The following is a 16293-nucleotide window of genomic DNA, read 5'->3' on the forward strand; positions in this document are numbered from 1 at the left end:
TCTTTGCAGCGACACCCCTGTCATTTCTTTCAGTTCTGGCATTTATCTCATGAAGAGCCAGCAGGTGTTTTCCTTGGCGAAGGCTGCAGGTTTTCTTCAGTGTGCACTGAGCAGCTAGATGGTTTCAGGCACATCAGCATCGTCTGTTCACTTGAATCCAGTTCTTAATTTCTTCTTTGGAGAGCTAGCCACACTATCACATTGACTGAAATAACATTCTGTGCGCTCATAGGCACAATAGGTTTTGCTCTAAGTGTTCCCTCTAACTTGACTCTCCTTTAGTGGCAGGGAAGTGTGTTCTGAGGGTCCTTTCGCATTTTGTGAAAGGACCCCATTCACAAATGACCTGTTTGAAGGGATGGGCATCTGCCTTTCAGCAGGTCCGTTCTCTGCTACCCTTCCCATCAGCTTGGCTATTGAACCCTTGGCACTATGATTCATGACGAAGTCATTCAGATAAGTCATACATTGTGTAGGTGGTGCCAGGCTGTTTGAACTGATAATGACAAAAGTCAGCTCTTTGCTCTGGAGGGAGCTTGCTTATCAGACGGGCAACGTGAGAGCCACAATTGAATTCTGCTTCTCCCTCAAGTCCTAATATTTGCAACAAACCAAGTAGTGATTGCATCTGGAGTGAGACCCTACTGTATCACCTTGCCTTATTTCTGGACCATCTAGGACACTTGCTATTTTCCGCAAGCTTTTGAGGTTATCCAAATTTATCATGGAGGGTAGTCATCATATCAGTATAAGGCTTTCGTGAGTTTAGGTAAGCGTCAGCTATTAACCGAGCTTCATGAAAACTTAAGATGGTCCACAAGTATTTGAAACTGAAAGAACTCAGTTCTGTTAGGAGCAAGTACGTTCTCCAGGGCTATTTAACAAACTCAGAAGGATCTTAATGAATTAACTTCGGAATTGTTGGTTTGGGCCCCCTATATACTAACTCAAGTGAAAGAGGTGGGGCTGAATATACCAGTACAAGATCTCCCATGGTGCCCCTGTGACTGGAGTAGGGGACTTAACCGGAACAGGCAGACCTGCATTACTTGGTGTTCGCTATGAAGATCGCTCAAGATGTTGTGAAGGAGCATGAACATGTTTCCTTTTACTTAACTTGAGGAAAGACTTGAGACATGTGACTTGGCTGCGTTCACACAATATCCTGAAGTGACTCAATTCTGATTTTTTGTCAAATCAGATTGTTTTGTCGGGGTCGTTCATACTGCCACAGCCACACATATGCGACCTGTATGTGTTCTGCTGTCTGAACAAGCAAATGACCTGAGAGTGTCCCGCATGCGCAGTAGAGGACGCACTGGCATCAACAGTAGCGTAAGCGTTCTCAGTGCCAACAGCCATAAAAAGAAGTGCTCAGTGTTTGTGGAAATAAAAATAGATGCTAACGGTGAAGCATAGCTTACATATTTGAAGTTGTTGTCCGGCCAGAGTCAGCATTTTAATAACTTAATCCTCATTATAATCCGTCATCCAGCCATCCATCCATCTTCTTCCGCTTATCCGGGATCGGGTTGCAGGGGTAGCAGCTTCAGAAGGGAGGCCCAGACTTCCCTCTCCCCAGTCACTTCTTCCATCTCCTCCGGAGGAATCCCAAGGCGTTCCCAGGCCAGCCGAGAGGCATAGTCCCTCCAGCGTGTCCTGGGTCTTCCCCGGGGCCTCCTCTTGATTGGACGTGCACGGAACACCTCACAAGGAAGGTGTCCAGGAGGCACCTCAACTGACTCCTCTTGACGTGATACTTGAGATACTTGAACTCCTCCACTTGAGGCAGGACACCCCAGCCCCGACCTGGAGAAGGCACTCTCCCCTTTTCTCTCCCTCTCGACCTCACACACTAGCTCCTGCTCCTTCCCCACCAGAGAGGTGACATTCCACGTCCCAAGAGCTAGCTTCTGCAACCGAGGATTGGACCGCCAGGGTCCCCTCCCTCGGCCGGCACCCATCACACAATGCATCCGACCCCTTTGGCCCCTTTCATGGGAGGGGGCCTGTGTTTCCTCTCCGGGCTGAGCCCGGCTGGACTCCATGGGTAAAAGCCTGGCCACCAGGCGCTCGCCATCGTGCCCCCTTCCAGGCCTTGCTCTAGAGTGGGGCCCCAGTGACCCGCTTCCGGGCGAGGGAACACCAAGTCCAAAGTTGTTTCTCATCATTGGGGTCTTCGGGCTGCACTTTGTCTGGACCTGTCTGCCTTGAGTGAACCTACCAGGAGCATGAAGCCCCAGACAGCATAGCTCCTAGGATCATTGGGGCACTCAAACCCCTCCAGGTGGCAGCCCAAGGAGGAGTATAATCCGTCATGGTTGTTGTTATTCTTCCTGCTTGCGCATATCAGGATACAGAATAGTGAGATTTGTTGAGTAAGATTGACGTTCAGTTTGGATGAATGCGACCTGAACGTTAGGTCGCTTTTGAATCGGATACGTATCAGATATTCAAGTGGCTTTGGTCGCATTCAAAGCAAATCCGACCTGTGCTGTTCAGACTGTCATGAAAAGATCGGATACAGGTCGCATTACGTCGAAAAACATTGAAATTGGGTCACTTCAGCCTGCACTCATTAAGCCCGAGCCTCAGAGGCCACTTGAAACGAGGTCTGACATCACAGTGTAATGAATTTTATTACTTTTTATAATTTTTTTGCTGTTTAGATGTAGATATTTAGTTTTATATAAGTAATACAATTTAATGCAATTCACCTGATGAAGTTTCTTTAAAATGCTTTCTTTTATTATATTTACAAGAAAGGTGTTCTTCAAAGCTTTATGATTTGTGTATAAAAAGTGTAGAACATAGAAAAAAACTTCTCCCTGTCAAACATAAGGTATGAAGGCGCTTCATTAACTCTGAATGTAACTCTGGTTCTGCTCATGTGTGTATTGGTGTTCAGACAAAGATCATGTCAGACAGCAGTGGGACCATTAACAATGTGAAAAGAGTCAAACTGATCCTCAATGATGACCAGGAAGTTGAGGAGGCAGGTCTGAGCAGCAGCACAGCCAGCAAGCAAACCAACACAGGTATGTTGACAAGGGTTGCATTAAAAGGAATGCCTGGTCACTAGTGAGCAGTGATGTCAATAACGCGTTAATTTGTAACGCGTTACTGACGTCGGACCACTTTTTTCAGTAACGAGTAATCTAACGCGTTGCTATTTCAAATCGAGTAGTCAGACTACAGTTACTTTTCAAAATCACTGTGCGTTACTATCTTCTTTTGTTATTTACCATAATCGTATTTCCTCTACTCGTCTTGTCGAGTGACCGACGTCTCTATGCGACAGAAATGTAAACAATGGAGGAAGATTTTGTTGGTGGAAAAACTGGAACTATTTTCAGTTTCTGTCGCCAAGTCCGACTATTACAAGCGGCTTTGGGCTTCATTTTTTTAAAGTCGCTTGCAAATTTAATGAGCGGCGGGTTGCGCCTTTTTGGGCTCGTTTTTTAACGTGAAGTTGCTCATTTGGGCTTGGAAATAAGCAGAGACTCATAATAAATCCCAGAATTTGTTCGTCATTAAGGTAGTTTTACTCTGGCTCTCCCTGTCCATAATTTCCCCGATGATCCGTCCCGCTGTGTCTTTGTTAATGTCAAGTTAAAGTATTACCTCTGAATGACATCGAGCTTCGCGTTGCGCTCCAGAAAACGGCAAACAACGAGACCAATTTGAACAGCGTAATAAACGTGAAAACAGCCACGAATAAACGTGTCCGTAGTTGCCAATAATTATAATGGAAACTTAACGCCATTATAATTATTAATATTACGATAAGTGTCACAAATCTGTGCAGCCATCTGAGTTGTGGAGCTGCAGGAGGAGATCTGGGCGCTGAGCTTTGACACCAAACGCAGGGCCGTAACACAGAACCTGGAGGCTGGGGGGAGAGGGGGCTCTAAAATCCTTAGAGTTTTCCAGACAACAGTGGACCACACAAATTACTCACGTTTTTTATTTTTTTGTACAATCTCCTCTTCAGTTCAACCTTATCAGTGGAGACACATTGTTGATGTTACCATTATAAAATAGCTGACAATTAAGTTTTGGCAAAGCTCAATGTGATTTTCACAGGAGGCGGAGCGTTGTTGTTTGCAGCTGCTGAAAGTAACTAAAAAGTTACTTTTAGTGTAACTTAGTTACTTTCCAAATCAAGTAGTCAGTAATATAACTAAGTTACTTTTTCAAGGAGTAATCAGTAGTCCGATTAAAGTTACTTTTTCAAAGTAACTATGTCAACACTGCTAGTGAGACAGTATTATTAGAATTATTGGAATAAATGTGCAAATTAAAACATCCATAAATGAATAAATACAATATTTTGTCACAATGCAGCTATTAATGTATGGTACTGAGATTTTATCTGGACACATAGAGCAGGGGACGTCATCTATATTTATTATAGTATAGAAGACCCATACCCATTATATGGGTATACAGGTTGAATCACAACAGTTGAGAAAATTGGAAGCACATTTTGTGAATAAATAACGAGTGTGGGTTAAGAAATTATGTGAGGTCATTATAGCTGCTTGTTTCTCAGCTTTATATTAAACTAAATGATATGTTTCCAATATTTAACTTTTTCATAGTTTGACATTTTCTGAGACACGGAAGTTGGGAATTTTATTGTCTGTTAACTTCTTAAATAAAGGTTTGACATATTATACTCTACGTATAATTAATATATATATATATATATATATATATATATATATATATATATATATATATATATATATATATATATATATATATATATATAAGTTTAACTCTGAGATGAGTGGAATTATTGAACTTTTTTCATATTAGCCAATTTTAAAAAAATGTTTGTGTAGATGTTTTGATTGTGTAGATACAGTTCATGAGGCTAAATAGTTTCATCCAACAGTTCTTATATATCTGCTAAATGCAGATGTATTAACGATGAGATTGAATAAAGATATATTTAACTTTTCACATGACTTGTCTGAAAGACCAAAAATGACATAATAAAAAATAAAAGCATAAATATATGACTCATGAGTTTCCGACAAGAAATGTATATATTTTGTTTTCATTTCCCCCAAACATGCATTTTTGTCAAGAAAAGTAGATATTTTGTTTTGTCCTTTCCTTATACAAGGCCTCCTTCTTTTGTCATTGTCTCCTCTCCTTTTTCTGATTGTCCTTTTTCGACTTGTCCTTTTTCTGCTTCTCCGTGTGCATCTTTAATGTTAATGAGGAGAGCTGCATTCTATGCCCAGCTCCTCTACTGGCCAATAGAGCTTTAGAACCATTGTCACTGTGTAAGGTGTAGTGGGGTGTTTACGTCTCCCGCAGTTGCTTGGTGCAATCTTCACATGTCACAGACCAAAACAAACTTCATCCCAGTGTTTTTATTGTGTTACCAACTGCAGTGAAGTTAGTTTCGAGTTGGATATTGGATATCCCAATCATTAACATTTAATGACATAACAAAGATGCACCCAGAAAAGCAGAGAAAGGACAAGTAAGAAAAGGACAAACAGAAAAAGGAGAGGAGGTAATGACAAAAGAAAGAGGGCTTGTACTTTTAAATGTGTATAATTGTTTTGTCTTTTCCTTAGAAAAGACAAAACAAATTATCTACTTTTCTTGACAAAAACGCATGTTATGGGGAAATGAAAAAGAAAATATATACCTTTATGTAAGGACAAGAAGTGTCCTTACAAGTTTTCTTGTACTATATATAAAGTCCAGTTCTCCAAACTTATCAGACTGGTGTTTTTTCACTGTAAGCTAGTGCAGTCTGTCCTGCTGTCAATTTAATTCAATAATGCAACTTCTCAGGAATAAAATGATTCATAGTAAACAAGACAAAAGTGTTCAGGCAATCACTTCACAAAAATCTAGTAGAATGTCAGGATCTTGGTAAATCTGTTTGAGCATGATCCAGATGGCACCTATGTGATAGACCAACACAATCCCTTACAAAAAAATCCCATGAAAATCACATGTGGTTCACACAAATTTTACATGTGAATGATGTGAATCACATGTGAAAGCACATGAATACATGTGATTTTGGAACATTTTGTGGTAAAATCACATGTGATCACATGTGATCACATGAAAATCACATGTGAAAATGTGATTGTTTGGTGTGATTTGCATTTATCATGTAAAATTTTCAGAAAATACATAAAAATTTAGAAACTTTGCACAAGATTCAGGAACTTCAGCTCCATTTATGGCATTGTTTATTTGGTTTTAAAGCTCTTCATTTACAACAATTCAACTCATGTGACCTCTAGGTGGGATTGAATGCTGGGAGATGCAGCAAGCCCGAAAGCCCACTGCGGAGACAAATGTCATGCATGACCTGGAGCACTGGCACAAGCTCAACTCTGACCTCTGTGATGTCATCTCCTGGCTGGGCAGGGTGCTTCCTGAGCTGGAGAGACTGCAGCACATTGTTCCATCCACCAGCATCCAAGACATTGAGGTCAACATCAAGAAACTCAAAGTAAGGTTATGTTGTGAATGCTGACCACTACATCACAAAACTTTTAATAAAAAGCATTCATCTAAAATGAAACTGTTACCTTTGTTCACATCTATTAAGGAGATGCGGAGGACCTTTAACAGCTACAAGTGTCTGATGATCTCTGCCAACTTGAGCAGCCATTACATCCTGCAGGATGACGATGCTGAGCTCCAGGAACTGCAGGAGGCTTTGTGCTCAGCCAATCACAGCTGGACTCAGGCCTGCAGCATTCTAGAGAGCTGGGAGAGGAAGCTACATTCTGCTCTCATGCAGTGTCAGGTCAGCCCCAAACATTTCCATTAGTATCTAGAAGAATTTCACTTGAACACACCATATTTCTAAAATGTGGCCTCACACTGTTGATCTGTTCCTGCAGGAGTTTCATGAAGCATTGCACTCACTGCTACTGTTGCTCTCTCAAGCTGAGAACAAGTTGCATGGTGTAAACATCTTCAAGCTGTCAATTCCACCATCCACCCTGCTCCAGCAGCAACACACGCTGATAGTAAGAAGGCTCAAATTTGGTTAATCACAGTGGAGCTGCCCTGATCAGGGTTTTTGTGGCTAGTTTTCAATTACTGAGGTCACAAAGCCCTGATTTTTCTATATCAATTTTTTATTCATTGTTTTCCACATGATCCATTCAACAGATGATATGTCCTGACATATCCTCTGTTATTGTTGACGACTCTGTTAAATCATTCTTTCATTGTGACAACAGAGATTAACCAGCAGAAATGGTAGTAAAAGAATCAGTTTGGATCCATCTCCCTAACCTGACACATATAATGTGACTTTGGGCAAGGCATTCAACTCTGAGTTATCCAACCATCTGCATATCTGAGCATGAACATGTGCATGCTATGAAGGTGCAATCACCTATTGTGAAAGTTCTTTAAGTCGTGTGAGCAAACAATCGGTAACATTTAGTTATCCAATCTCGTTACCTTTGAAGAATCCTTTCTGTCCTGACAACATTAGGGAACTGAAGCGATGTTACACTGTGTTACTGACTGAGAACAGTTGGTGTTACACCAATTTTTTCATGTTAAAGGAGAGTTCTTCTTTCCACTATTAATTTTGCATGTTCAATATCACTGCAACATCTACGACTCGATGCCCATTACCATTGGATAAGCTTTGCCTGCGACTGTTCTTTCATTTTATAGTGACTCAGATCTGTTTAGCTCTGTTTCTTGCCTAAATAAAGCCACTACAGTAGCCAAGGCTGCCATGAGCATTCAAAGCAGGGTTTCCCCCAGAAAACTTGATAAGCCCGGTGGTCGGGGTGCCAGGGCCATCCACCAGCAGATAGTGTATGGTCACCATGTGCTGGATTTTTGTATTAAAAATGTTGGCAATATTACTGGGTAATTATGTTAATGGAAGACATATTTGAAAATGCCTAGACACACAAATACAACAACAAACTAATTAATAAAAAAACAATTAAAGTAAGTTAATTTTTGCACATCTGTTAAATCCCAATTCGGATCCCAAAAGATCTAAGCCAATAAATGATAGAATTGAACTAAGCAGCTGCTTAAGGCTCCCCAGAACTTAAGGGGCCCATAATTGGCAACATTTGAACAATTATGCTATTCTATGATCTAGAATTTTAACATTTGTTTATTGAGACTATCAATGCTGTTAAAATTGAGTTAATGGTTTCAGCATGGGTAAATGAAAAGATTTTAAATAGTCCAACACGAAATTCAAGATTTTAGGTACCCAGCAAGTTTGCTTTTCAAAAGTGCAAAGAGAAATCTTCATAATTAGATTGTTTGGTTACCATAACCACAATTAACTAAGCATGGATCCCTCTTGAAAGTCTACTTAGGTGGTACATTTTTATCTTTCTATTATTTTTAATTTAGCTATTCTCTGCCATAAAACTTCATGTGCTGAAGGAAGCTGAACTTATCTCAGGTCATAACTTGACCTGAGATTTTCAAAGAACTCCCAGATAGGATTTCAGTCTTGGCTCTCTGTCGCCCTCTGTTGCAGACTCTGCAGGAGGAGCTTCATGCCAGACATCGTCAGGTTTCAGCTTTACAGGAGATCTCTTCCCAGCTCCTGTTGGAAGCCACCTCTGAGGAGAGTGTAGAGGCCAAGGAGAAAATTCATGTCATTGGCAACAAGCTTCATGTGTTGCTGCAGAAGGTAGCTGCAGCCCTGTCTTCACTGCAGGAAATAGTGGTAGGTCCATGTTTACTTTTGGGCATTTTATTTACTCATTTTTTATTTTCTGCATAAACACAAATAAAAGCTTTGAATAAATAAACTGGTCTGTTATGTAGAGCTAAAACAATCTCAATCTTCACAAATGCAGAGAATGCATAAACTAAGTGGGCCTACAGGTTTACATGTTCACAGGATGATTAAGGGTTTCCCCAGTGAATTATAGGCCTGTGGAATTTACTAGCCCCACCGCCAGACTAAGTCTTTGTTGTTTATGTTTTTAGGAAAATAATAATAAAAAATATATATATTTTTTTTTCTTTTTTTTCCTATTTATCTGTGCTACCCATAAATACATCCTACCTTGTGGTAATGTGCATGCACACATCGATGCTATGTCACATACGCTTACTCAGCAGATTTCTTTTAAATACCTGTACGCCCTACTTGTGGAAGTATTGTTTCATTTGTTTTATTTCAGTGAAGATTACAGTAAGCTTTATTTAATTTATTTCATATCTGATTTTCAGTAAGCTGCTGTATTACTTCATGTTTTTAGTTTACATGACAGCAGCTGGTAAATATATTTATGGCTTTAGTTTGTCGTTACAACTATAAACAAGTCATTAAACAAGTGGTTAATCAAGATAAAATCTGTTGTTTTGTGGGCTATTTTGTCCCTATATTTTAAAAATACTTTAGTTTAATTACACCTTTTTTATTTTTCTAAATAGATATTTGTAGCAATAGTATGTGGGATTGAAGCTGCGTAATAGCAGTGTAATATAAGTGTATATTAATCATATCCCATCATTTTAGTGACCCGCGCAGTCAGGTGGACACATTATGCCTGTGCTGCATCTGATAACAGACAGATGTATTGATGCGCAATAAAGATCTGCGGTGTTCTGTAGTTGTCTACAGAACATAATAATTTCATAATAATTAATATAATTCTATTAAAATGTGTTAAATACAAAGGTGTTTATACTTACAAACACCTTTGTATTTAAAATATTTTTTAAAGGCTTAGTGCATACATCTACATATTTTCATTTTAAACGTGTTGAATATTGACAATAAGTGATCTTCTTGTGGTTACGTCAGGTATATAAATTGTTATGACTAAGCGGTGCAACCCATAGAATATACAAATATTGACTTCTACACTGAAAAAAATACCTCTTTGGATGAACATGAAAAATCATGGAAAGGTTTTCCACCTGATTGCTTTGCTTTATTTCAGCACCATGTAATTCTGTTACTCCTATTTAAAGCAATTGTGTTCGCCCAACTTATGTTATTATGGTTATTCTATGGTTGATTCTAAATCAAACATCTTGGCTCAACTTAATATATTATGGTTATTCTAATTTAAATAAAATGAGTTGGCTCAACTTATTTTATCACGGTCATTCTATTAAGTGTTGGCTGAACTTAATATATTATAGTTATTCCAATTTAAAGCAAATGTGTTGGCTCAATTTAATTTATTAAGGTTGATTCAACACATTTACTATAGTTGGACCCAATGTAATTTAAAAGAGCCAACCCAACTAATTTGCAACGCTTTGGACCAAATAATTTACTTGACCAAGATTAATGGCAATTTAGTTGAAACCAACTGTTTTTTTCTTTTTTTTTTTTTTTTCCGAACAGATTTTGTGGCGCTAGTGGCTAGTATTTTTTTGAGACAGTACACTGTAAAAAATGAACTTAGGGGGTAGTCAGATTAACAAAAGAATTTCATGTACTTTTAATGAAATTATTTCATGTTTCAAACAAAAATGTGATACAATCATGTTGGATAAACTAGAAATTCAATAACTTCACATTTATGAAATTTAATCATGTTGAGATAACATGATTCATTATAGTCAGTCTGATCTTGTGCTGAAGCCGAGTGAGATCACAGGATATCACACGAGTTCACGCGAGACAATCGTTTTTGACGTGATTCAATTTAGTCAGATTAATTTCCCTCCGAAGAGGGTCTAGCGCAGTGGCCTCAAACTCCAGTTCTCGAGGGCCGCAGTCCTGCAACTTTTAGATGTGCCTCTGCTGCACCACACCTGAATAGAATAATTAAGACTCTGGAGAACTGATCTACACTAGGTGGTGATAATTAAGCCATTTCATTCCAGTGTTTTATACCTGTGGGACATCTAAAAACTGCAGGAGACCCCTGGTCTAGTGAGATCAGGGGATCACGAGAGATAATGGAAGATCACGCGACATAACTGTTTTGGGCCAGGGAAGATTTCAAAGCGGTTTTAGTTACACATTAAACTATAGACATTTGTTTTTCTCTGCAAGCACTATTGGCATTTAAGAACTTCACTGGAACAGTTCTTAAATTTCTTTCAGCATTAACGAACTGCACTGTTGCAGTTCTTTAATGCAACAGTGCAGTTCTTTCTTTCAGCCTTAGTCCTCGACGTTGCTGGTTCGACTTCCAGTCCTGGCAACCTTTGCCATTTCCTCACCCTGTCTGCCTACTGTCTCAAAAGACAAGCCACTAGTACAAAACTCTTCGGAGAAAAAAAAAAGGAAATAAAAAGTTGGTTTCAACTAAATTGCCATTAATCTTAGTCAAGTAAATTATTTGGTCCAAAGCATAGCAAATTAGTTGGGCTGGCTCTTGGGTCCAACAATAGTAAATGAGTTGAATCAACCTTAATAAATTAATTGAGCCAACACATTTGCTTTAAATTGGAATAACCATAATAAAATAAGTTGAGCCAACTCATTTTATTTAAATTAGTATAACCATAATATATTAAGTTCAGCCAACACGTTTGATTTAGAATCAACCATAGAATAACCATAATAACATAAGTTGAGCTAACTCATTTGATTTAAATTAGATTAACCTTAATAAATTAAGTTGACCTAACACATTTGCTTTAAATAGGAGTAACAGAATTACATGGTGCTGAAATAAAGCAAAGTAATCAGGTGGAAAACCTTTCCATAATTTTTTTATGTTCATCTTAAGAGGTATTTTTTTTCAGTGGACAGGGTGTTATCTCAACTTGAATACATTATTCTAGTTGAGACAAAAACAATTGTCTCGTGTGAAGTCGTGTGATATCCCGTGATCTCACTCGGCTTCAGCACAAGATCAGTCTGACTATATTGAATCATGTTATCTCAACATGATTAAATTTCATAAACGTGAAGTTGTTGAATTTCTTGTTTATCCAACATCATTGTATCACGTTTTTGTTTGAAACATGAAATTATTTAGTTAAAAGTACATGATATTCTTTTGTTAATCTGATAACCCCCTAAGTTCATTTTTTACAGTATACCTGTATTGAGGTAGGCGGCAATAAAGGTAAAAGTGGCAATAAAGGTAACCGGGGTGTTCGTGAGAAGCTAACATGGCATTCACCTGATTAAACCTGATGTGTTCAAAGTGATTAAGAGTTATCTGTTTGTCTTTATTTCAGGAGGAGGCTGGTTTTCAGGCAGCTACACCTATTAGGTAACGTCTTTATTTTTCTCCATCCACTGACATGTAGTCATGTAAGCAGAATGTTGACATGATGATTGTCAACAATCTAAAATGATGACATCCATCATTTAACTTAGACAAAATTCATGTTGTTTGACAAAAAAAAAAATAAATGCAACTGTAAATCTGGAAATTGGTAATGTTTTAATTGAACAACTCTATGAACATATATTTCTAGTTGTAATTTTGGATCACAAGATGGGAAACGGTATTTCTAACATGTATTAGAATATTCTAATATTAGAAAAAATAAGGCATATGTACGGAGCCTCTTGTCGGAAGAAAAATGGCAAATGATTGAGGGTCATTGCACGTAACACAAACCCTGTAAATTCTAGACACTAACAGGTACAGGTGCATAGAATTGCACAAAAATCTGTGAGGGACAAAATTCCGTGAAAGAGGTGCACTGGCAGTAGGAACTGCTAGCTGAACACTGTGATTAGGTTCTAGCACTTCCTAAGCTGACCTGAATTTGATGTAAGCAGCTATGGATTTGAGAAGTATTCATATTTCTTTATCTTTTTATATTTTGTTAAATTACATTAAAGACAAACATGTATCTCTGTCTGCTTGCAGAGGAGAGAGAAGAGGTCTGTCCCTCCATCGACCTTTGCTCTGCCGGCTCATACAAGCTGCCTTCTCCCTGCACATGCTGTTCCTGGTTCTGCTGGTCCTAGTTTTTCTGATACCACTGTCTGACCAGGACCACAGCTGTAGTCTGTCCAACAACTTCGCCCGATCCTTCTACCCAATGCTGCACTACACCAATGGCCCTCCACCAACATAAGAGCTGCCAACCGAAGGGTTGATCTCACCCATACGTACTGCATCGTAGTTAGAACTACCGCTCTCCTCATAGACACAGAACAGGTGATGTGTTGTTTTGTTGTAATTATTTCTTCTGGATTTAAAATAGATTTTTTTTTATTATTTTAACTTAAAGCTATATTGGTTTGTTTTGAAATTTTGCAATTATTAAACCAACATTTTTCTACATGAAGACTCTGCTGCAATATACTATATGACACAAATAAAGTTCCAAACTATATTAGAATATTTTTAGTTGGACCCCGTTTGTTTGGCAATAACTGTCCTTCATCCTTTTCCACAAACAACACAAAGTGTCAAGAGAGGAAGAAGAGTAGCACCCTTTTCTATCACTGCCAGTTTGCTTTGTTTCTGAAGGCACAGACTTTCTGTACACTATTAAAATGAACGTTTTTAGCTTATAATGTTGTTTCAAAAGATGACAAAGTGGAGATGTTTTTTTTTTAATGCATGGAATCCTCTAGAGACAACAAGTAGCATAAATGGAAATGCAATAATTCTGAATGTGGTTTATGATGGTTAAAATGCATTTTAAAGCCATTGCATTATTTCCCTTTGAAAATTCGGCTTGTCACTTTTGAAAATTTTCCTGCTAAGCAGGTTGTTGACTCCCAAAGAGTTGAAGCGTTAGGCTTTGGCCATAGTTGAACTGGTTGAGGATTTTACTCAAGTTAAGCTCCATTTTATTGTCTGATGCTGCAGTAAACATAGACATGAAGTTTTAGATTGAAGCTGACACTTCAACCTGACTGAAGATGGCTTACCCCTCTTTTTGTGAAGGCTACCAGGGGAATGTGGGCTATTTGGATAACAAAGCAAAAGCTGACCTCATTTCCTACAACATTTACATTCGAGCCATCAGGTAGAAGTCATGGCCAGGATTAGGAAAAGGAGAGCCCAGATATTGCCAGCTGTTATGTGGGCCCCCAACAGTTTACCTTTGGGGGGCCTGGGATCAGTCCATCAACCTGGAGGTGTCAGAGTAGAGGTACACATCAATCCAGCATGAGGAGAAGGTTTGGCTGTTTCCTGGACTTTATTTTAGAACTGAGTTTTCCTGCTTTGAAGCCCAGCCAACGAAAATGGAAAGGGGGAGGGGAGTAGGTTTGAGCTTCCATGTGTATCAGGATGGTGTTCATTTGTTCTGGTTGGAACAAATCAGGTCTGACAAAACAATTTAAGAGTTCTCTTGAATGTTGCTGTGAAGATAACCAACAAAGTTCCCCAAATACATAAATCTGTTTAAATGAAAGCATCTCACAGACATTCTGTAAATATAAATAGATGGTTTGAGTGTAGCCACTCTAAAGGCTGATAGAATTGAAACAGACAACAAGAATTGTATAAATTTGTTTTATTTTAGGATATTTTATTTATGAAATGCAGAGATTGTCATTTTTACCCGATAAACTGCTATTTTGCTGATCTGCAAGATCAGATATTTTCAGTAATTGTAAACAAGGTGATCTCAGCATCTGATTTGATCATATGTGTACATGCGTGTGCAAGCTAAAGACAGGATAGAAATAAACCATGGGTAAACCAAGACACCAAGGCTGAATTTACACATTTTATGGATAAACATATAAAAAGCACCTTAATGTTATTCAAAATATTTGGAAACAGCAGCTCTTCTGTATACACACAATCCCTAAAGTTTTTTACCTGCGAGCTATGAGTTAATGAACAACTGTCATAATATCCCTATTTTCTACAGAAGGCACAGCACAAGAACTTTAATTTTAAAATAAAAGTGAAAAAGATTCCATACCAGTATGATTGTTTGATGGGTGGCAAATTAAATTTCAAAAAGCTCCACTGTGTTTCATGTTTGATGTGACATGTCTGCAGTTTATGCAACTGAGCATTTTCTGGCGTTTTTTACTACACATACAGTTAATTAAAACAAACCCATGGGAAGAGCGAGCTTGCTGTGAGTAGAAGGTGATCTGCAAAGGACAATGAATTAGGGGTGAGGACTTATCATACTGTTTATCATAATAATTTTTTTATAAGACTTATGTATCATTGTCATGATATATTATAATTAATGTTTAAAAGCCCCTAAATCTGTCCGTATTGTTAGATTCACTATTTTTCAGTTTGTTCAATAAAGGTGTATTAATAAAATGCTGTTACTGTGTGCAGTTTCATGATACAAATCACGCTTCTCTATGTAACGGTAACCTAAAGAAACGCATTACAGATAAGTTGTTTTTTTGCAAGAGCAGTATTTGTTTGTGGGAATGACATACCTTACTCCTAAGGTAATTTTACTTTAAACCCTTCTTCCACAAAGTAATAAATTGTTCTTATCGTCACTTTTAATGTAACCAAGTTTTATATTTTACCACAAAATATAAAACTTTAAGTCCAAATTGTCCACCGTACATTGAGGCTGTGAGGCAAGCACTTTAGCGAGACCACTTCTCGTGGTTCTTTTTTTGTTCTTTTTTTAACTTTTTCACATTGTTACCTTTTGACGTCAAACTCCCTCGCCACCCTGCAAGAATAAGCACAATATGACATGATAGACCAATTCTGAGCTGCTGCTGTAGAAATTTTTTTCTTTTGCAGAAAATGGTCAGAGTTGATGGGAAAACAGATGCAGCTAAATCCAGGATAATCCTTAAAGAAATTATTTGAAAGTGGGGTGGAGGGAGGTTCACTTTCAAATGACCCTAGACATACAGCCAGAGGTAGTTTAGTTCAAAACATATTCATATTTTAACATACCTCAAGGTCCAGACCTAAGTCTGTGATAACTATATGGACATCCTGGTCAACAAAGCACTCTATCCAGTCTGACTGACCTTGAGCTGTGTTGAAACAGTCTCTCAATGCTGCCAGAGACATATCCCCAAAAAAACTTACTTTAAAAATGTTATAGATATGTTTACTGATCAGACTGGCAAAAAGAAACTTACTGGGTTAAACACATTGTGAAATTAAGCACATTTTACAATGTGGGGCACCACATCGTGAAATGTGCTTAATTTCACAATGTCCTCCCAAACACCTGATATGGCTGGAAATGTAGTTGGTGAGGGCTCCACCCACTCCTTCAAGATATATAGGGAGACAGGAATCTTTTTGGAGGCCTTGTCTCATCAAGGCCGGGATGGCTCATCAGAAATGTTATCACCTTAACGTAGATAGATAGATTGTTAATTTTAGTTAGGTACTTCTCCCCTGAGCGCCCAAAAAGCATGTGTCATGGATAAAATGAACAAGTAGCTAG

General features: G+C 38.3%; 1 protein-coding gene across 1 annotated transcript in view; it reads left to right on the forward strand.

Annotated features, from left to right (window-relative positions):
* LOC122846609 (nesprin-2-like) overlaps window positions 1-13278 on the forward strand; it is a 72335-nt gene extending 59057 nt beyond the window's left edge. The window contains 7 exon segments of the mRNA XM_044143679.1: window positions 2909-3038; window positions 6288-6499; window positions 6599-6799; window positions 6897-7025; window positions 8528-8719; window positions 12157-12191; window positions 12801-13278. Of these exon segments, the coding sequence (XP_043999614.1) occupies window positions 2909-3038; window positions 6288-6499; window positions 6599-6799; window positions 6897-7025; window positions 8528-8719; window positions 12157-12191; window positions 12801-13011 (1110 nt within the window). The 3' untranslated portion in view covers window positions 13012-13278.
* The last annotated feature ends 3015 nt before the right edge of the window (window positions 13279-16293 follow it).

The sequence above is a fragment of the Gambusia affinis genome, linkage group LG16, assembly GCF_019740435.1.
Source record: "Gambusia affinis linkage group LG16, SWU_Gaff_1.0, whole genome shotgun sequence".
Lineage (NCBI taxonomy): Eukaryota > Metazoa > Chordata > Actinopteri > Cyprinodontiformes > Poeciliidae > Gambusia > Gambusia affinis.